The sequence below is a fragment of the Asterias amurensis genome, chromosome 22 (genome assembly GCF_032118995.1).
Source record: "Asterias amurensis chromosome 22, ASM3211899v1".
NCBI classification, from domain to species: domain Eukaryota; kingdom Metazoa; phylum Echinodermata; class Asteroidea; order Forcipulatida; family Asteriidae; genus Asterias; species Asterias amurensis.
The window spans coordinates 3283897-3306736 of NC_092669.1; the positions used below are offsets into that span (position 1 = coordinate 3283897).

The following is a 22840-nucleotide window of genomic DNA, read 5'->3' on the forward strand; positions in this document are numbered from 1 at the left end:
CAGAGGGGGTTTACAAAATTGTTTGGGTAATGTGGTGCACACATCGCTGCCCAGTCGCTTTGTGAGGCACTTTTAGTTTTGTGTACAGCATAAAGAGCAGTTCTTAGCTTGTTTGTGTTTCTGAAGCAACAAGAGTCATGCAAACTGCATTTGGATTTGATAAGGAAATTCAGTTGGAAGTAAACTTAAGAGTGGTTTGTAAATACCACAATGTGGATATCTCTTTTAAGTAGTGTCGGTTCTAAAAAAAGTACCAGTGGAAGTAAACTAGTACTTCTCGATCGGTTCGAGCACTTCTCGGTTCAGGACATGCCCGAACTCAAGACTCTGTCTCGCATAAGATCACCATTTTCTTTATTCTGACCTTTTGCAAGATTTAACAACAACCTTCAAGTACCAAGGAGTCAGGGGGTGTGCTAGGCATGATGAGTTGCAAGCTAGGGATTCTAGTCGTGGAGTGGGGAAATTAACCTTCGTGTAGGAAAACAGTTATTCTTGTTTTTGCAGAGAGGTGAGTTTGTTATACTAGTATGACTGTTGTATAGTGAACAATGTAAACAATGCATGTGTACACCAGCCTTGTTGCTTTAAAGGCAGTGGACACTATTGGTAATCACTCAAAATAATTATTAGCATAAAACCTTACTTGGTGACTAGTAATGGGGAGAGGTTGCTGGTATAAAACATTGTGAGAAACAGCTCCCTCTGAAGTGCCATATTTTTCGAGAAAGAAGTTATTTTCCACGAATTTCATTTCGAGACCTCAGATTTAGAACTTGGGGTCTCGAAATCAACCATCTAAACGCACACAACTTCGTGTGACAAGGGTTATTCTTCTTTCATCATTATCTCGCAACTTCGATGACCGATTGAACTCAAATTTTCACAGGTTTGTTATTTTATGCATATGTTGAGATACACCAACTGTGAAGGCTAGTCTTTGACAATTACCACTAGTGTCCATGGCTTTAAAGGTTCTGGGTTATTTTTCTACGACACAACACAGATTTACATTAAACATTATACACAGTTTTAAGAGAATGATGTTAGAAAGATTCCCTTACACATTCCTTCGGTGCTGTACAGAAGTTGTTTGAGAAAATGAGTAAAACAACGTCACGAAAACAATTTTCTACCCAGGAGACAAAGATTAATTTAGCATGACATCGTAATTATACGACTCGCCTGAAAATGATGCTCTGTGATTTCAATGTTTGTCTCAAAAAATTGACGACTAATGAAGCTGAAACTTCTTCAGAATAATTAAAATACATACATCTTCATTCACAGTGAGTAGTGTTTCATGTCATTGCCAACAACTTGGTCTACACAATGTATCGAACCCCTTTTAACATTGTCAACATATTATTAAAGCCAATGGACACTATTGGTAATTGTCAAAGACTAGTCTTTACAGTTGGTGTATGTCAACATATGCATAAAATAACAAACCTGTGAAAATTTGACCTCAATCGGTCGTCGAAGTTGCGAGATAATAACGAAAGAACAAAACACCCTTGTCACACGAAGTTGTGTGCTTTCAGATGCTTGATTTCGAGACCTCAAATTCTAAACTTGAGGTCTCGAAATCAAATTCTTTGAAAATTACTTCTTTCTCGAAAACTACTCCACTTCAGAGTGAGCCGTTTCTCACAATGTTTTATACTACCAACCTCTCCCCATTACTCTTTACCAAGTGAGGTTTTATGCTGATAAATATTTTGAGTAATTACCAATAGTGTCCACTGCCTTAAATACAAATGAACGGTGTATTGACGAAAAACATTTTTTGGGGGGAGAGTTCGACTTTATTCAGTGCATTGTTATTGTTTGAAAGCAAAAGGCGCCCAGGTTCTCTGCACTGGTTGATAAGTAAACAACCAACCAGAAGGGACTATTGTAAAATTAAGATTACATTCATAAGTGGTTGTATGAAACATAATAGTTATTAATCCTGTATAACATTAAAGGAATTGTGTGCTTTTGGAGGCTTTCAAAAAACTGTATCCTTGATGCGTGGCAACATACGCAAAAAGTAACAAAACCTGTGTAAATTTGTCTTTGAAATAATTATAAGCAATCTTCGAGCACGAGCATATCAAAATAATAAACACTCTTAACACAAACTGTTTTGTTGTTGATTTTACATCAAACTTGATCATCAATAAATTTATTTAAAAAAAAAACCTAGAAAACTGACGGATTAACTTCGCCCCCCCCCCCAAAAAAAAAAAAAATAGGGATGCTTGAAAACATTTAAATCATGGACTTGCTTAAAACTGCCATGTAAAAACGTCAACACTCGGTCGTGTGAGAAAACTGACGGATTAACTTCGCCCCCCCCCCCAAAAAAAAAAAAAAAAAAAAAAAAAGTGATGACTGAAAACCTTTAAATCAGGGATTTGCTTAAAACTGCCATGTAAAAACGTCAACACACGGTCGTGTGAGCTACCTTTAACTGATGTACATACACAATTTGTACTTGACCCAATTTCATATTTTACCACTTAACTTTATTCACTTAGTCGTTTCCTATTTTGTGTGGTTTTGTTTACAAAGTGGCTATTATATGTCTGTACGCATAGGTATTTGAAATCGGTAAAATAATTTGTTTCCAGCTTCGGCCTCCAATTTGACATTGTCCTATCAGTGACTCCAATTTATCAACCTATTTTAGACAATTTATTTAAATTTCAATGTCATCAAAAGGTTATATCTATTCTTATTTTTACGCATATGTATTTCAATTCAGTATTTCTGTTTCCGGCTTCAGCCTCTCTTACTTGACATTTATATCCTGAATCAAGTTTATCAATTTAGGCAATTTATTTAATATTGTCAATGTTGTCAAAAGGTTATCTCTAAATTCTTCTTTTGTCAGAACTGAAGAGGAACAGCAGACAGTATGGTTTTATGGCGAACGAGGAGGACTATTCCACTGGTTCAACCAGGAGACTCGCACACCGCTGCCAGTCTCCAATCCGGCCCAACGCCCCACCAGCCAGGTCCGGTATCCGTTCCATATGCGGTACAGACCGTTACCTTAACCGGAACGCAGGATCCCATAGCTGCCGTGCAGAGCGCGAACACACCCGATGGAACCTCCAAGTATGTTCCGAGGAATGCACCACTGCGAAGTCCCGGAACCCATGCAGGACGGAACCACAAGCAACAACAACGTGCAGCAGAACCACCAGTCTTAAGACATAGTCCGTCCTCTGTTAAAGTAACACGAGCCGGGTCAGCGAAAACAAAACGACATGTAACTGTAACAACGAAAGTTAAAGCTGAATCTAATTCAGATTCAGTTTCACAAAACGCAACAAATCGAGACGCTCTGCTCTCATCGAGAATTAGGCGAGAAGAGATCAGTGACGATGGCGTTCCTGACTCTCAACTAACCTGGGCCTGGAATGGAAGCCTAACTTCTAAACCTAGTGCTCTAAATTTCGAAACAAAGACCCCTGAAATGACCAGGAAAAAAACAAATTCACCGAACTTCACAAGGACTAGACGAAAGTCTATAGCACTTCCGGTGAGCCACCCGAATCAGTATGAAAACCACCCGAATCTTTACGAAAACCACCCGAATCTACACGAGGTGCATTCGGGCGCCAGGCCGAAGAGTGGGTCTCTTTCAGCCAGGAGACAGAACCCACGGGCAGGTGTGTCTTCTATGAGTTGGGTTAGACCGACCAGTCCAAGAGAATCAACCTGCCGGGAGCTTGCTACCAAGAGCCCGGGGTCTACATCCCGGTGCCCCTCCCCACAGCCTTCTTTTGCGAGCGAGTACATTGCCGAGATCTTCCAGACCAGTGATAGGTTCTTAATGTCTAGGCCTAGCTCCGGGAGGCCTGGGTCGAGTAGGCCAGGCTCTGGGAGGCCAGGCTCTGGGAGGCCAGGCTCTGGGACGCCTTCAAGCGCCTGTCCACGACCGCCTAGACCTGCAAGTGCTCGCCCCCCATCCGGCAAGTCAGGCTCATACAGGGCACGCCCAGCAAGCGCCTTCCCTACAACTAGGTATGCCAAGAACAGTGCTCATGTTGACCGAAACCTGCATCTTAAAGAGGATGACACAAGGCAACATTTGAGGGTGAAACTAGACAACGAAATGTTTCAGGAAGAAGAGACTAAAATGTCATCCGGGGATAGTGGAAAGGAAGTTAGCCAAGCTAAAAAGAACTTTACGGATGAAATCAACGAGACTTTTTCTATCACCGACAACCGTGTTTCTCAAGCCAGATTGTCAGATTCGGGGACAACCCCCGACTCGGCAGTTACTGATCGATTTCAGAACCTTTCGATGGAAGGAGTTGATTTAGGCAACCCATCCCGTCTTTGTGATGAAAGTGATAAAAGTAGCCAACCAGAAACAATCATGGAGAGTGAGCAAGCCTTCCTTCCGCATGACCCCACAAGGGTAGAAGATTGCTCGCAACCGCTCGACTTCAAATCAAATGAAAGGCATGGTTGCACAACAGAGAGTGAAGTAGAATCATACTCAAGTGGGATTGGCGAAAGATCAAGGGTAGTCATTCAATCTCAGCTCCACGCCCAGCAGCTCCCTGGTGACCAAGTCGAAAGCTTCGCTTCGCTGGGCCTCCGGGACAGCAGCTCCGGGGCTGCGAAGGGACACGTCCCTCACCCGGAGGGACCTCGACCTTCTACGGCCACCAGGGCGAGCTTAGAGGCGCGATTCCAAGAAGAGAAGGCGGCCATACTTGATGATCTTAAGAGGGACTTGGCGCAGAGGTTGAAACTGAGAAAGAAAAGTGGCATTATGAGCGATAGTGTCTTCCAGCAACAGATCAGAAGTAGTTTCTGGACTGCGGATATGTTGTATCACCGATGGGGAAGTGATCTTCTTGAAATGTAAGTTTGATTCTCCCACTTCAGAAGGAATTTTTTTTTAGTCCTCAATTCAACCAAAAATAGAATTCAAAACAGGTAAAGCCTTGTCCATAGTTACTGCGAGTGCGAATGCGAAGCGAATTTTGACGTCACCACAAGGCTACCCTTGCGAATTATCCGTTGCGATATTGTGACGTCAACATTCGTATCGCATTCGCACTCGCAGGATATATGAACCAGGTTTAAAGGCACGGGACACTATTGGTAATTACTCAAAATAATAGTTATCATAAAAGGTACTTGGTAACGAGGAATGAATAACTATTGATAATATAAAACATTGTGAGAAACGGCTCCCTTTGATGTAACGTAGTTTTTTTTAGAAAGGGGTTATATTTTTCACTCAAAATTTAATATTAAAAGATACTTTAGCTGAAGCCTTTTTATTATGCATCTGAAAGCAAACAAAGTATTATGCAAGAAGGGTGTTTTTTATCATTATTCTCTTGCAACTTCGATGACCAATATAGCCAAAATATTCGCTGAACATTTTCAATATTCACCAAGTGCGAATACTGGTCGTTTACAATACCAAACGCATCCCGTGCCTTAAAGACTCTGAATACCAGTGGTAATTAACTATTGGTAACTTGCTGCATCTCACTATATGCAGCTAATAACAAACTTGTGAACAATGTGAAAGATTGAGCCCAATTGGTCGTCGAATGTGCGAGATAATAATGCAAGGAAAAAAAGCTTGTCACACGAAGTTGTGTGCTTCCAGATGCTTGATTTCGAGACCTCAAATTCTAAATCTGAGGTCTCGAAAAGAAATTCATGAAAAATTACTTCTTTCTCGAAAACTACGTTACTTCAGAGGGAGCCCGTTTCTCACAATGTGTTATATTGTCAACCTCTCCCCATTACTCGTTACAAAGTAAGGTTTTATGCTTATAATTATTTTGAGTAATTACCAATAGTGTCCACTGCCTTTAACATTCTGGATGACTATTTACAATCATCTAAAGAAAAAATTAGCTGCCAAGGCTCGCAGGTGAGTGACTTGGTCAGATGAAGAGATTGTCATATTAAGAGATGGGTCTTTAGTTGTAACGGTCTGTAACTCGAGAGTCGGTTGACGCACCTCCATTCAACCACTCCTAATTAATATTGCATAAAATCGACGCAAAGGCATTAATGCATTCATAGAGTGGATATTCCCAAGGTGTATCATACTGATGTATCACGTGACCTCCATCAAGGTCTCGGCCGTTCCGATTTCTAGGGGATTTCATCATTCTTTTGAGTTGAGGGCTAGCAAGATCGATTCACTTGATGTATGGTTAACTGTCGCTAGTATAATTGGTATATTTGAATCAAGATAACGTGAATTGTTTATCTTTGAATCAGCTGGTACAACATTGATGATGTTACAACTTCTGCTATCTTCACTGTTATTTGAATTAACTTGAAGATAATGTTTGCCTATGTCCACCGTCTTTTGAGTCAAGATAATGTTTGGCAAATGTAATAATGGCAAAGCTGATATGACTTATCTTTGAATCATCATAAAGTACAGCATGAGTAGTGTTGACAACATAAATGCTACTGGTACATTGTATGTGTAACTGAATCAAGACAAGATACATTTGTAACAATAACAAGCACTTGTTCTCACCTGTATACTCATTATCTTTGAGTCAAGATAAGGTACGGTGTTTGTAATGTTGATACAACTAATGTTACTGGTATGGTTACCGTCTTCGAATCAATACAAGGTACAACATGTGACATTAGCAAACAACTATTGTTACGTGTATGTTCACTATCTTTGAATCAAGATAAGGTACAGATTTGCTTTTGTTGAAAAAAAAAGTACTTCTACTTATGCTTATACTTATTGAACCAAGATAAGTTTCAACGTGTGTAATGTTTGCAGAACAATGTTACTGGTATTGCCTACTGTCTTTGAATCAAGATAAGGTATGGAAGATTAATGTTGGCAAACTTCCCTGTCTTGTGTGGTACATTTGCATCAAGATAATACCAGATGGTCGTTAAAGATGGCAAACTTTTGTTACTGTATGTTTACGGATAAGGGCGTTATGCCATTGGCGGTCAAGGGCGGATCCAAACAGACACTTTAAAGGAACACGTTGCCTTGGATCGGACGAGTTGGTCAAAACAAAAGCGTTTGTAACCGTTTTTTATATAATGCATATGGTTGGAAAGATGTTTTAAAAGTAGAATACAATGATCCACACAAGTTTGCCTCGAAATTGCGTGGTTTTCCTTCTACTGTGCGAACTAACACGGTCGGCCATTTATGGGAGTCAAAATTTTGACCCCCATAAATGACCGACGTGTTAGTCGACGAGGTAAAAGGAAAACCACGCAATTTTGAGGCATGTTTGTGTGGATCATTGTATTCTACTTTTAAAACAACGTGTTCCTTTAAGGAGGGTGGTCGGAAGATCCGTCAAATATAGAGTATGCGAGCGCGAAACGCGTAGCCTTCAGGGCGTGTGATTGGGGTTGCGCTTAAAGAGCCCATGTTCTGTGCCAGTTAAAGGCATCATTTATGAATGAAACAGAACAAAAAGGCCTTGAAATCTGAGCTGTAGGGGGCATGGTCCGTTGCCCCCCCCCCCCGCCCCCCCCCCCCCCCTTCACGTGCACCAATAGATTCGCCCTGGACAGTGGTCGTAATACGTAATACTACAATAGTACATGTTACCATGTGTGCGTTTCGGCAAATTAGATATCGCCCATCACATTTTAGTTTCGTAAACCAAGTATGAGATCGCAACCCCTTAACCTGAAATTCGATACTATGCAGAGAGAATTCATATGTCGATTTCGATTGCATGTAATCGAATACACTCCAACTCCGAGTTTAAAACAAAAATCGAAACTGTTTAAGAATGCAGTGATATTTGAAGTTCACAAACTCGGATGTTTATTCGGTTTTTATAATCGATATTTCATTGAGATTGTAGTTTTACGATCAAAGGAACACTCGGTTGTATCCCATCATTAACAATTCACGGTGAACATATTCTGTTTGGATAGTGTGTTCTTCTTAATAAATACTATCAATCGATAAATTATGAGAAACCGATCGCTGTAACAGAAGCTCGGGTCAAAGTTATGTTACGCAAACATAATAGAGAAGCAGGTTCGAGATCAACAACATGAACAATAAAGCTCTCAAATTATGTGTTTATGTATAATTAGAGGGAAACATCTACGTTATATTTACACATAACAATAATGCAGTCCCTATTTCATGTCCATTTTTTCAGATAAAACATACAAAATAGCAGTCCTCGTCTTCAAATCCCTTTGCGGAACATTACATGAACTTGAATCTGTTTTAAAAATGACATCCAAAATTTTCAAACTCACAATGGTTCAGTGGTTAAACTACATGTCCTGCAATTGCACGGTCGTGGCTTCGAAGCCAACCAAACTAAGCAACGATTTCACAATGGCTAGAATAAGAGTTGTCGTCTGGTTAGTGAATCATAGTTTCTTGATTTGTACAATTCTTAATCATAGGCGTTAAAGGCAGTGGACACTATTGGTAATTACTCAAAATAATTATTAGCATAAAACTGTACTTGGTAATGAGTAATGGGGAGAGGTTGATGGTATAAAACATTGTGAGAAACGGCTCCCTCTGAAGTGACATAGTTTTCGAGAAAGAAGTATTTTTCCACAAATTTGATTTCGAGACCTCAAGTTTAGAATTTGAGGTCTCGAAATCAAGCATCTAAAAGCACACAACTTCGTGTAACAATGGTGTTTGTTTCTTTTATTATTATCTCGCAACTTCGACGACCAATTGAGCTCAAATTTTCACAGGTTTGTTATTTTATGCATATGTTGAGATATACTAAGTGAGAAGACTGGTCTTTGACAATAACCAATAGTGTCCACTGTCTTTAAACCAATCTTTGTACTCTTTGAAGAGCCATATGAGGGACAACTATTTTTTCGAGTGGTCTTCCACTCTTTTAGATTGAAGTTTGCATCTTTTTGAGTGACTCTGTCCTGGAGTGCAACCAAACTAGTAGAGGAAAATAATCACCACTCTTTTTAAATAGCCTTTTGAGGGTCAACTCGAAAAGTAAAGAGTGGTGTTTATGACTCTTTCACATTTAGAGAGTATGAGAGAGCGATTGGCTGTTGCCAGCTTGGCGTTTATATCTGAGTCCCCTTTTGAGAGTTTGCCGAGTTCCCTTGACGGAAAGATCATCTAAACAAACAAAATATCCAAGTGAACATTCCATCTGACCAACATTTCAATCGCAGTTACGAACCGTCGGGGGGGGGGGGGGGGGGGGGTTACTTTACCTAACGCCATTTTTAATCTCAATCTTGGGCGTTTATTGTCTTTATTAGGAGGACTAAGTGGAAAGCTGCTACCGGCAACTTTGAGGATATTGAGGATGACGTCAGGGAACCAGACTTCCCAAGGGAACGGCGATTGGCGTTTTCCAACGAACGAAACGAAGAGACGAATCTACTGGACTTTGAAGCGCTCAGGTAGGACAAAACAATTATTCAAATGACATGAGCCCGGTTCATACTTCCTGCGAATGCGAATGCGAATGCGATACGAATGTTGACGTCACAAATTCGCACTGAGTTGAGCCGTGTTCAAGTCACTTGCGAATATCGCTGCGAAAGGAGAGTTGTGACGTCAAATTCACGTCAAATTCGCTTCACATTGGCATTCGACGGAAGTATGAACCTGGCTTGAAACATGGGGTTGTATACTATTTGGGTTAAAACGCCATCAGTCGCAGTTGGTGTATTTCCTCGTAAGGAAAATAATACAAACTAAAAAAAAGAAATACCCCCTCTGGCATCGGTAAACTGATCGCTCCATTTTGACAAGAAGTTTAAGAGTGCAAGTTACTTAACAGCAAAGGTGATCCTTCCCTTTTGGCACACTTTTTTTTCTGACGAGTGAAGATCTTCGCAAAAACAAAGCATAAACGTAGGAAGAGTGAATTGGGAAGTCAAACAAAAGAGTTCAGATGTGAGAAAATCATAAAAGGAATAATATTTAACTTATTGTGTGGAACCAGCTGCAACAATGTAAACTTGCTGCTGCAATATTTTGGGTAGTAACCGGCAGCAGTATTCTGTGCTTAGCAAGGCTCTAGGCCCAATCCCATTGCCCTGCTTACCGTGACCACAGAATCGGCGCTTACGTAAGCTCGTACTTCCGGCAAGGGTAATTGTTTAAGGGTTAGCGGCGAATTTTGGCTTGTGCACGTCCGTACTCCACGTCACAGAGGCGTTCTACACGCTTAGAAGGCTAGCGCAGAATTTCGGCGCTTGCACATAAGCGGGGAATCGTGATCGTAAGCGCAGAATTCGCCGGTAAGCAAAGCCATGAAATTGGGTCACGATCATTCAAACCAAAGCCTCCGCCCCCCCCCCCCTCCCACCACCACCAACGCACCCACGAACACCTTGCAAGGAAATACATCTACCAACTGCAACTGTAGGCGTTTTAAACCAAACGGTACAAACCCCATGGTACAAACTAGAAACTGAGAACTACAAGTGTCAAATGTTACCCTAAATTCTGGAAGATCCGATAAAATATACTGCAGCTTAATATCATTCACTGTACTCCTCAATGTCCTTTGAAGAAACGGGAACTACACCCCCCTCCCCTTCCAGCACAACTATTTCTTCCTAAACTCTCGAGTTCTAGTTTTTGTTTTTCTTCAACTACATGTACACCTCTTTCCCTTTTTTTACAATTGCCCGAAGTATCGTAGATTAACAGTACAGGCTTGTTCTGAGCTTGCTTTTTCTACGCTGTTTTTCACGAGGCTATTCGAAGCTAAATTACACCGTAAGTGTGGGGCTTTGCTATCGAGAGTTTTACTCTTAGCGATGTGATGTGACGCTGTGTGTGTGTGATATGTCGTAGCGATTTCTAATCGATACAACTTTTTTTTTTACAAACGCAAACCAAAACCACATTAAGTACATGTTTGTTCAATGCAGTACATTTTTTATATGGTTTGCAAAAAAAAATGTATTCAATATTTTTATTTTAGTCAATTGAAGTTGAATTTGTCATTGAATGGGGCAGTTCTGATACACGCAAAAAAAAAAACAAGAGTTTGTCTACCGGAACACATTATGGAGTACGCCATCTAGAGTATAAAAACAGTTTTATTCTGAGGTACAAACAAAAAGATTTTGTAAAGTGAAATCGCTTATTCGCAAATGATAACCAAATCAAAATCATTAGGCTAAATCTTTATACCTTTTTAGACAAAAAAAAAACATCTCAAAATGGCACGTTAACCAAACACTTACCCTCCTTCCAATAATAAATTATGATACGGTTTTCAACCGTTAAATCAACATTTCCTGAATAACTCCCACATAAGAACATCTGCAAACGAAATTTCGTTACTTTTCATACTTCTTCCCAAAATTTACATTCATTCAAACAACAATTTATGAGACGGTTTTTCAGTCGTACTTAAGTCGTCCTTTACCTCTCACCAGAAATAACATCTGCGAACGTTACCTAAATTATCTTGTGAGTTTTACCAATGACTGAACTCGATTATTAACTGCAGCTCTCCGTCCCAATCACCCAGCATTATAGCTGTATCTCCACGAACAGAACAACATTTGAAACACAACTACCTGCTGTGTTTTTCCTTTGATATCCCCCATGGCACTCCGTCAGCGATATATTGCCACGCAACTTCACCGGGCCCTCTCAAGTACTAAACAAGTTGTCCCAAATAGGCAGAGTTTCCTAAAAAGAAAAACCTAAGTCAGGAATCCGGGCGTCCTTTGAGGCGTCAGTGCGTGATCCGGCGATTTAATTAGTTTAATTTACAGCCTTCCAAAATACTATCAAATTTGGTGGAACTCTCTTTTTTCGGTCATGGTCCACGGTGGGCGTTTTTTTGAGTTGTTTCTAATGCAGCACCGATAACACTTTCTAAAGACGGGGTGGAATTTCTCCTAGCGAATTTGAGTCCATGTGAAAAATAGAGAAAAATGTTGTGCCCCCTCGCTACATAATAGAGAAACGTCGCTTTTGATAAGCTTTTTCAAGTTTAAAAAGACAAATTTTGTGGGATTTTCTTCCCCCTATTTTTATTCACGGTCCACTGTGAGGTATGTGTGGGTTGTTTTTAATACAGTACCGATAACACTTTGCAAAGACAGGGTGATATTTCTCCTCGCGAAATTAAGTCATTGTGAAACTAGAGAGAAACTACAAAAACAAGAGACATCGCTTTTGATAAGCTTTTACAAGTTTAAAGGACAATTTTGTTTTTTCCCTTTTTTTTTTTTTGTCCACGTTACGCGGTGAGGGTTTTGTGAGTTGTCTCTAATACAGCTACGTAAACACTTTTGTAACTACGGGCTTGAGTTTCTCCTCGCAATTGATTTTTTGTGAACCCTGGGGTAGTCGCTTTTGATAAGCTGTTACAAGTTTAAAGAAAAGGCTTGTCGCTTGTGCAAAAATGCAGACGTTGGGGAAATTGCTTCATTGTGAGGTTTTGATAAAATGACTGTTTAAAGGGCGGTTTAAAAAAAAAAAGAGAAATATATGGGTCATAACGTCATAATATGAGCAAAAAGTTTGTTTTCTGGCGGCAACGGTTTTTTTCCAGTTATTATAGTAACGATGTGCCTTATCTTAATTTCCAAGTTGCTTTTTCAGAATGACGTACCTCATATTGACTCAAGTAACTGCGGTTTGAAAAACAGTATCGTTGCTGTTGTACTTTAGATTGATTGCCAGATATTACGGATACCAAAAGCAATTGCTTTGCTATAATATTAAATAGTTTATAATAGTATTTGTCTTAATGCTCCTGTGTAACCCCGTGGTTGTGCAAATTTGTGACCCGCTCTGTGAAATTGAGTCAGATGTAGGCAATTTCAGGAATTGAGTTATATGCATGGCTGGAAAGAACACATCAGCAGCAGTAACTTGGTATGTGTCTATGCTTTGGGGTGTATCGCGTTACCGAGTTACTCCCGTTTGAAATTAGCCACTACACCATGTTTTGTGAAAAACGAATTACAAGTAAAATGATATTTTAAACTACCACTGCGTGCAAAAGGATACAAATTAGACATAAGTATGATCACAAAATTGTTGTATTCATAGCTTTATTGACTAAAAGTAAGTGTTCTAAAGGTTAACCATGCAACTAAAGATCTTTAAAATATTTTTTGTTTTCCATTTTCCACATTAAACTGTCCATCACTTAATATTGCATTGGGCGACATCTGACTCATTTTGACAGGGCGGGCCACATTTATGTATTTTTTTTGTCTGCAATTGTTATCAACAGTTTTACCTTGTAATGCCACATAACAAGATGGTGATGATTGTTAATATTGTTTTGTCATCTAAGTGTCTTTTAAAAAACAAATCAATATTATGCTTGTTTATTAAATTACGCAATTAAAATGATTTATTAACTTATGTAGTATCGGTTAGGTGGTTTTGTTTAGTTGTTTTTTTAGTTGCTTTTTTTATTTTAGTTTTTTTTTTTTTTTTTTTTTTCATGACTCCTATAACGGCATGTTAGTCCTTCATAATGCATCAGACATTCCACTCTTCATCCCGTACCATCAAAATTATAGTTGATTCCATTCACCCTTTTAAAATTGCACAAAGAACATCCGGTGTCATTTATAAGTGTATTTACCCTATACCCGTTCTACCGTATCGTCTAAAGTGCAAACAGGTTGAAATAATGATGATGCATAGCCTCCAACCTTCCATGTCTATTTTAATTATGAATGTCAATGTTGCAGGTAAAATGATGTCACATTTTTGTGGGGTTGTAATTTTTTATTTTTGACAAAGTTGTGTAATGAGTGGCACGCAGCCTGCACTCTATAGACGATAGATTGGAACTGTAATGGTTGGGAGCAGCTGAACAGTACATTTAACCCAGTAATTTTAAGAACAGAATTATGAACGGTAATTGCTTTGTGGTAGGGCTTTATGATATAATTTGTCTTTTAAGTTGTCATGGCATTCATTTATTTTTCTCAAGCATGATATCAAAACATGAATTCCATATCCCTTGTTAAAAAATGAAATTACTATTTTTTATACAAGAACTTGACATATGAACAAGAATTAGTACAAAAAGTACATCACATAAAAAACAATGTTCTAGTATCATTACATTAACCATGTTAAAATGTGCTGTTCAATTTGTCTTCTTTATTATCGTTTTGTTCAATCGATTTATAAGAACAAATTTCCCTTTGAAAAGCGTGCAAGAGAGACTCGCAATTTCGTAGTGCAGAAAAAAATGCAATTAACGAGTGTTTTGTATTAATTTACTCCTCGCCTTCATGTTACAAATATTTATGTTCGTCTAGTTTCAAAAGCCCCTGCATATAAACATGTAAACCCTTAAAAGAGAAACCGACTCTTGAAAGTTGCTAAATCTGACACAAGAACTCCCAAATGACGTCCACACAAGCTTTTAAAGCCACAATACAAAGCAAAGCAACAGCGACAGGAGAATTATGTGTTTGACTCTAAAATAGCAGGGGCCTCTGCAAACTGCAAAATGTAATAAAAATATCATCAAGATATTTCGCTGCAACAGTGAAGTTCAATGGGTGTTTAATCGCATTGGTAACATAACACTATCAGGTGTCACCGTAAGGGGACTGTGGAAAGAAACATTGCACAGTTCCCCACGAGAATTGTTGCCAAGTTTCAACGTGTCCTTAAAGGCAGTGTACACTATTGGGAGTTACTCAAAATAATTATTATCATAAAAGCCTTTCCTGGTTACGAGTAATGGGTAGAGGTTGCTGGTATAAAACATTTTGAGAAACGGCTACCTCTGAAGTGCCATAGTTTTTGAGGAAGAAGTAATTTTCCACGAATTTCATTTCGAGACCTCGGATTTAGAACTTGAGGTCTCGAAATCAGCCATCTAAACGCACACAACTTCGTGTGACAAGAGTGTTTTTTCTTTCACTATTATCTCGCAAGTTCGATGACCAATTGAGCTCAAATTTTCACAGGTTTGTTATTTTATGCATATTATGTTGAGATACACCAAGTGAGAAGACTGGTCTTTGACAATTAGCAATGTTTAAAGGCAGTGTATTCTATTGGGAGTTACTCAAAATAAGTTTTAGCGTAAAGTTTACTTGTTAATGAGCAATGGATATCTGATGATGGTAATCTGAAGTAAATCTCCCTCTGAAGTAACGTAGCTTTTAAGAAAGAGGTAATTCTCACTCAAATGATAAAATACTTCAGCTGAAGCATTAATGCATCTGAAAGCAACTAGAGAGTGTCTGTTTTCTCTCTTGCGAATTCGATGACCAACTGAGCCCAATTTTCACAGTTTTGTTTTGTATTGTTATGTAAATGTTGGGACACACCAAGTCATAGAAGGGTGGGTTCGAATCCCGGTCGTGACACTAGTGTCCTTGAGCAATACACTTTAGTATAACTGCTTCTCTTAACCCAGGGGTATAAATGGGTACCTGCGAGGGTAGAGGTTGATATTGTGTATGAAAAGGCATTTGAAGCGCTACGGTTGCCCAAGTTGGTTACTCCCAAGGGAGGTGAGAAAGATTAAATGAATGTTAATGGCCCAATGACCTGGGCACTAATGTAAGGCGCATTGAGACGTTTTTTTGTGAAACGCACTATATAAGAACTAGTAAATATAGTATTATGTGTTTTCCTTCTTCTTGGCTATAGATCTATGGCGGCTGCCATGAACCCAGCATTACGTCGCACAAAATCAACTGATACGCCCTCTTCCGGTGGTTCCCCGACAACCTCCCAGGTCAACTTCGCAAAGGCACATCCGGTTCTGAAGCGAGCTATGACGAGCGGCAGCCTGAAGTCAACGCCTCCACTCAGCAGAACCGGAAGTCGAGTTGATATGCGCCCTCTTGTGTTGACCTTAGCCGATTATAAACCTGTAGAAGTAGCGGACGGAATGGCTGATGACGAAACTCCAGAAGACAGGAAATCAAGGGTAAAGTTCAAAGTTTAAAGTTCAAAATGTTGCAGTCTACCCGAGCAGGAAAAACAATTATTTCAAACGAAAAGTATGATTTTTGTTTTTGAATCGTATTTTTCATGCAACGGTTATAATGAGTAACTTTTGTTGCCATTATAAACTTTTGTGAATAGAAATGATAATACACTTTTAGCGAGATGGGCCAAACACGCCAGAATTAAATAACTATAAATAGGTTTAAATCCATTTAACTTGAAATGTTTCTTGTTTTTAGGTTGATTACTTTAAACAACCAATATTATTAATACGATGCGAATGCTTTGGCCCAATTTCATAAAGCTGTTTTAGAAGAAAGTACTGCTTGACAAAATAATTTCTCTGCTAAGCAAGAAAGAGTCGCAACAGTCGCAACAGTGTAATTGTATACAACAGTAACCTGTTTGCTTAGCATTATTTTCCTGTGCTTAGCAAGGTTTTCTTGCAAAGGCTTAATGAATTTGGGCCCTGGCAGTTTATTCCAACAGTAATTATTGTTTTATATTTTTCAACAGCTGAGGGCGCTCTTCGTAGCCATCGTGATGAAAGTGGTGAGAATTACTCGAGTTGCAATCTGTATGATCCGCACTTCTAAGGAGCTGAACATCGACACATTCTTGGCCCAGCTTCACTTCTATAACACGAGAACCATGGAGGAAGAGCTGACATTCGAAAAAGAAAAATATTCGAGAAAATACTCCGTAAGAATTGTTTTTGTTTTTGTTGTATTTTATTGTTTCAGGAATAGTTTTGGATAGGAGGAAGAACTGACATTCAAAAAAGAAATATAATCGAGAAAAAACTCTGTAAGAATTTTATTTTCGTATTTTATTACTAACTTCCAAATTTATTGATGAAGCCTCATTCGGGGAGATTTTGAGTTTAAGTTTCAGTGTTTTGTTCGTTTGATATGCTGAAAGTAACAGAACAGTATGTATATCTGAACATAATACGAGGGGCAAACTAAAGGGCCGTTTTGTTAATATTATGAAAAGTTCTTCTTAAAGGCAGTGGACACTATTGGTAATTGTCAAAGACTAGCCTTCACAGTTGGTGTATCTCAACATATGCATAAAATAATAAACCTGTGAAAATTTGAGCTCAATCGGTCATCGAACTTGCGAGATAATAATGAAAGAAAAAACCACCCTTGTCGCATGTAGTTGTGTGCGTTTAGATGGTTGATTTCGAGACCTCAAGTTCTAAATCTGAGGTCTCGAAATCAAATTCGTGGAAAATTACTTCTTTCTCGAAAACTATGTCACTTCAGAGGGAGCCGTTTCTCACGATGTTTTATACCATCAACCTCTCCCCATTACTCGTTACAAAGTAAGGTTTTACGATAATAATTATTTTGAGTAATTACCAATAGTGTCCACTGCCTTTAAATTTCACCTTTGGACGGACAGTTGTCACTGATAAGTTTTTTCTGATCGCTAAGACACAAATGCTGGTGTTTGGCAAGAGATTATGTCCCCCTGAGATTCTGCCCCCCCCCCCCCCCCTCAGCCCCCCCCCCCCCGCCCACTCTCGTCATTTATTATTGTCCAACTTGTCGTTAAATCCCGTGCAGAAACTTCACGTTCCGAACTGGGCTCGAAAGATTGGCCTGAAACCACCCTGGGAGCGTACGCCCGATGACGTCATGGCCCTCTATAGTATCCTGAAGAATCTGAAAAGTTTCGAACGATTCACACACCAAATGAGAATGGAAATATGTAGAGCGGCTACCTACAGCTGGTAAGATGCTGGGTTATTCTTATCAATTGCAAAATGTCATGTTGTTTAGAATATAGAACGCCACCAAGAGGATGCTCATTCACAAGGCAGTTTTAGGAAAGGCCTCTGTGGCAGGATATCCTGTGGAACCCACCAGCCCCCCCCCCCCAAAAAAAAAAAAAATAAAATAAAATAAATAAAAATAAAAAATAAAAAATAAGGCGAAATGTGTACAAACGCTTGTGATAGCGCCCTCTGTTGAATGATCCACCTTCAGCCTATGTTTACTTTCCATAAAGAGGGACAGAATCACGAGCCTCGTCAGATGTTCAAACTAATGGCAATAATCATTGTTTGGTGATTTCTTTTTCAGTTGCGAAAAGGGGCGTGTCATATTACGTCAGGGTCACGTGGGACACAACTTTTACTTCATCTTTTCGGGGTCCGTCTTCGTTCAGATTGACATTGCTGACGCTCAGACAGGGGTCGTGACCCCAGAGACAACGTGCGTCATGGAGAAGGGGTCAAGCTTTGGGGTAAGTGACGTCACTCGTGTGTCGGGTAGGGGGACCAACAACTGGAATTGTAATATTTTGTGCTTAACAATTCAGAAGCTGTTAGCTTAGATTTACATATTTGTTTAGTGCCATTACCAAACGTAGACAAACACTAGGCAGTGGACACTAGCGGTTATTCCTCAAAATAATTCTTAATAGCATAAAAAACTTCTCGGTAATTAGCAGTGGAGAGCTGTTGGTAGTATAAAACATTGTGAGAAACAGCTCCCACAGAAATAACGTAGTTTTTGAGAAATAGGTAATTTCTCACTTAAATTAATAATACAAGACTTCATGCTGACGCATTTTAATATGCATCTGAAAGCACACAAAGTAATACAACAATTATTTTTTGTATGTTATTCTCTTGCAAATTTGATGACCAATTGAGCACAATATTGGGATACAACAAGTGAGAATATTGGCCTTTGATAATAACCAAAATAATGTGTATTGTGCCTTGAAGACGAGTTTCAATATTGCCACTTCTTGAACAACTTCTTAAAGTCTTAAGTTCTTCCAATATTCTGTTTGTGGCAGGAGCTGGCTCTTTTAGGAACTGGTAGACGGACTGCCTCCATCATTTGTCGAGAAAACACGGAACTCTTTGAGATCGAGAAAGAAACATTCATGGAATTGTGCCCTGATATGTTCGAGAAGGAACTGGAAGAGAAAATTGATACTGCAAAGTAAGTGATTGTTTTCTTTGTCTTACGTGTTGTCTTCTGAATCACTTACATATTGTTGGTCTAAGACATTGTTGCATGAAGGTGACACAAAAGTTAAACTGATATGTTTTTGGTTTTAGGGGCACGTTGTCTTTAGACGCTTTGGGGCTCAACAAGCTTTTAATTTTAAATGAACTTAAAACAGTATTTCAATAAAGAGAATAGTTTATGTTGTTGTGTATTTTCATGACAGAACATAGTCCGCTTTTTGTAGAACCGAATTTGTTTCTTCAAAACATGGAGAACGTGATGTTCTGCTGTTTCTCAAGAAACAAATTGACTTTGTTTTTGTTTAATATTACTCATTACAACATACTGTTTGTGGTTTTCTACAACTTTTAAAAAGTAAATTTAAAGAAGAATTTTCAAACAGAAACACTGTGGAAGATTTAAAAACACGTGCCCCTCAATAACTTTTTTTCCAAGAGAATGTTGAGTAATTAACTTGTACAATTTGTATTTTCCATAGTAACAATACATATGCTTACATTATGCTTACTCCGACTCATTTGTATAACTATTATTCTAAAATTTCTTAAATACTTTTTCTACTGTTTCTGGTTTTCAGGAGGCAGGACATTTTCTCAAAGTTTCCAGCCAGCGACTTGAAGCTGTTGTGTTTTCACTCCTTCATTGAAGAGGTTGCTTATGGGCAGGTCATTGAGCTAGACACTGCAAATACAGACACCATTTATTTCATTATCAAAGTAAGATTTACGTATTTTAAACTCATTTTTTTTCCACGGTTATTTTATTCATGTACAATAGCCGACATGCGCAAGGGGTGTCGTAGAACTGTTAGGTTAGGTTTAGTCCAATGACCAGGACACTAATGTATAAGAGAGTAATTGTGAAATGTGCTCTAACAAAAAGTTGTTATTGCTGTTTTGGTTATTAGGGTAAAATCACTTTATTGAAGGAGTTTGACCTTTCAACTATCCAACCCGAAGACCGCATAGCGATCCAGACATTCGGCAACAAGGATCTACCGACGCCGAGACCTGGCCAGGAATGTAACAATAGAGGGCGGCAGATGTTGCTTCCACAGGCTACAGACACCAATAAATGTTTTTTGAGGGTTGGTGAGCTACGCGATGGTGGATGTACGGTAAGAGCATAAATGACCAAGCTATAGTAGCTATCTTCGTTTATAAAATGTTTTAACCAGATTTGAAGAAAAAACGTTTTTTAGACGCTCTCTGTCATGAGACCAAAATTATTTTAGCCTGTAAAATCCCCTTAACCAGTTATGATATTATACCAAAACCATAGCATAACTGGTTAATACGTTTTTACTTGCTAAAACTGAGACGAAAATTATTACTTTTACTCATTTCTCAAAAACTACAGCACCTCAGTAAGTAAAATTTCAAGGAAAGCTTTCTACCATCATAATCTTCAAACTGTGTAAGTTTAATGTAAATCTGTGGATATTGTGTTTTTTGTTAGGAAAAAGTACTTATACCCTTTAAGCTACTTGTTGCCTTTCTGTACATTCGTTTTAAAGTTTTTTTCACATGAAATAAACCAATACAAACTGAAATCAATGTTCCCTTTTCTCAGGAAATTTCCATATTGCACCCAAACACAAAGATCCAGTCGCAGGCAGCCGGCGTTACGCTGGTAAGCAACGGCGTCCGACTTATGAGGATGTCCAAACGGACATTCGAGCAGTACGCGCCTAGAGTAGTCATGGAGATACTTTGGAAACAACCGGTGAAACCACTGAGGTAATGACATGTGACCTGTTCTTGTTTATTTTTTATTATTATTATTATTTTTTTTTTTTAAAGATTTGTATACAGGATACACAAATCAGCACAAGAACTGCATTGCGATAAGATCCAGTGTAATATAAAAAATATACATAGTTGCCATGCTTATAAATAAGGGCACACAATTATTTATTTTAACCAGAGTTCCGTGCCAGGAAGAGCTGTACCGGAAGTACTTGGGAGATGTCAACTGGTCTGGTTTCAAGTCGAAAGTGGTGGAGACGTTACACCAAGAGAAGACAGGCGCCCTCATCGCCAGCAAACCGTCAACATCAAAGGGATCTACTGGGTGGGCGAAATGGCCAGGATCAAGGTCAAATGCTAAACGTGTCAAGAGTGGTGTACGTATTGTCGCGATAGCCAAATAGCTACCTACACTCCCCATATTACAACACACAATAATTTACGAAGCGCTCATAGATCATAGCGCAAGTTAAAACAATTGAAGTAAAAAACGTGAGTATTTAGAACATATTATTATTCCCAAATGACAGTTTGAAGACTGTTCAAAGTTGGTGGAACAACTACACTGGCAGCTTTTTGGCCTAGAACTTTGTTTGTGGAACGTTCAAGTGAGTGATGTCAAGTGTGGACCGAACAAATCGTGAAGGAGTGTAACGTGACAGAAAGTGAGAACGACACACACACACAAAACAACTTAAAGGATCGGTCGAGTTGGTCTTTGAAAAGCGTTTGTAACCGTTTGTTATAAATTGCATATGGTTAGAAAGAGGATTTAAAAGTAGAATACAATGATCTAAACAAATTTGCCTCTAAAATGCATGGTTTTCCGTTTACTTTATGGGAGTAAAAAATTTGGCTCCCATAAATGGCTGACCGTGTTAGTCGACGAGGAAAAAGGAAAACCTTGCAATTTCGAGTGATACTTGTGTGGATCATTATATTCTACTTTTAAAATATATTTCTAATCATATGCATTTTATAACAAACGGTTAAAAACGCTTTTCAAAGACCAACTCGACCGATCCAAGGCAACGTGTTCCTTTAAGTCACACCGAAAAACGAACAACTGCAAAAAGAACATTACAAAAAAAAAAAACGAACCAGAGACAGAAAACAAAAATGAATAAAGGCAGAACATAATTATAAAACGTACAATGTAAAAATGAAAGTTGACACAAAGTGCAGCAAAGCCAAGAGATAATATTAACTATTGCTGGAAAGAAAAACTTCACCCACCCACCCGGTGATTATCGTATCCCTAGCACTCCTGAAAACCCATCCTTACATCACAAAATACACTCCCCTCATCCCACGCACCCGACCCCCCGTCCCAAGGCCCTTTTCTTCACGAAGAAACAAAAAGAGGGAGATAGTTTAGATAAATAATTCATAGATCAATAGATATCCATTTACATTATCGTTTGAAAGAAACGGAACGATTCTGTTTGCTTTGTTTTTGAAAAGGCAAGGTCCCAAACACAGTTTCTCCTTTGTAAATGGATATAAGGAAATTGTAGTTTGAAAAGTAAAAACACCCTTGTCACACGAAGTTGTGTGTTTTTAGATGCTTGATTTCGAGACCTCAAATTCTAAACTTGAGGTCTCGAAATCAAATTCGTGGAAAATTACTTCTTTCTCGAAAACTATGTCACTTCAGAGGGAGCCGTTTCTCACAATGTTTTATACAACCAACCTCTCCCCATTACTCATCACTAAGTAAAGTTTTAAGCTAATAATTATTTTGAGTAATTACCAATAGTGTCCACCGCCTTTAACTTACTGGAGAGTGCAACATTCAGATAGACCTAAGTCATTAAAATGATGATTAAACTGGTTGGGATATGAAGGACAACTTTGTAAAAAAACGCGTTTTCGAATTGCCATAGATTTCTTTTTTTAAGCTTATAAATATATATTATATATATTATAGAAACCTATACATGCTGTTGTTTGAATAATGTTTACTTTCTTATTACTTATGCCTGCAATAAACTGAATCAGTCTAAAAGAAGAAGTGTGACTTGTTTGACAGAGGAAATTGTTATTTTGTTTCAAAACAAAGTTGTTTGAGTTTGATCTCTAACACGTGTTAATTTGCTCTAATGTTCCAGTGCTTTGAATAATGAGGTAAATGCCAACAGTCCCGTGTCGGGTGATGCACTTGTATAAGGAAA

General features: G+C 38.7%; 1 protein-coding gene across 1 annotated transcript; it reads left to right on the top strand.

The window, feature by feature from the left end:
* The first annotated feature begins 40 nt into the window (after positions 1-40).
* On the top strand, positions 41-21362 carry LOC139953752 (uncharacterized). The gene is made up of 12 exons (XM_071953299.1): positions 41-511; positions 2882-4872; positions 9259-9402; positions 15620-15902; positions 16439-16624; positions 17497-17663; positions 18016-18178; positions 18740-18888; positions 19496-19634; positions 19826-20035; positions 20491-20657; positions 20845-21362. Exons 2-12 carry the CDS (start codon positions 2906-2908, stop codon positions 21068-21070), a joined length of 3801 nt encoding a protein of 1266 aa, XP_071809400.1. The 5' UTR covers positions 41-511; positions 2882-2905; the 3' UTR covers positions 21071-21362.
* Positions 21363-22840: the final 1478 nt, after the last annotated feature.

Bases quoted from the DNA above. Each gene is read 5' to 3' on its own strand.
- LOC139953752 (XM_071953299.1), top strand. From the start codon at position 2,906: ATGGTTTTATGGCGAACGAGGAGGACTATTCCACTGGTTCAACCAGGA. The intron at 9,403-15,619 runs GTAGGACAAAAC...TCTTGGCTATAG, and splicing joins CTGGACTTTGAAGCGCTCAG to ATCTATGGCGGCTGCCATGA. The intron at 18,889-19,495 runs GTAAGTGATTGT...TCTGGTTTTCAG, and splicing joins GAGAAAATTGATACTGCAAA to GAGGCAGGACATTTTCTCAA.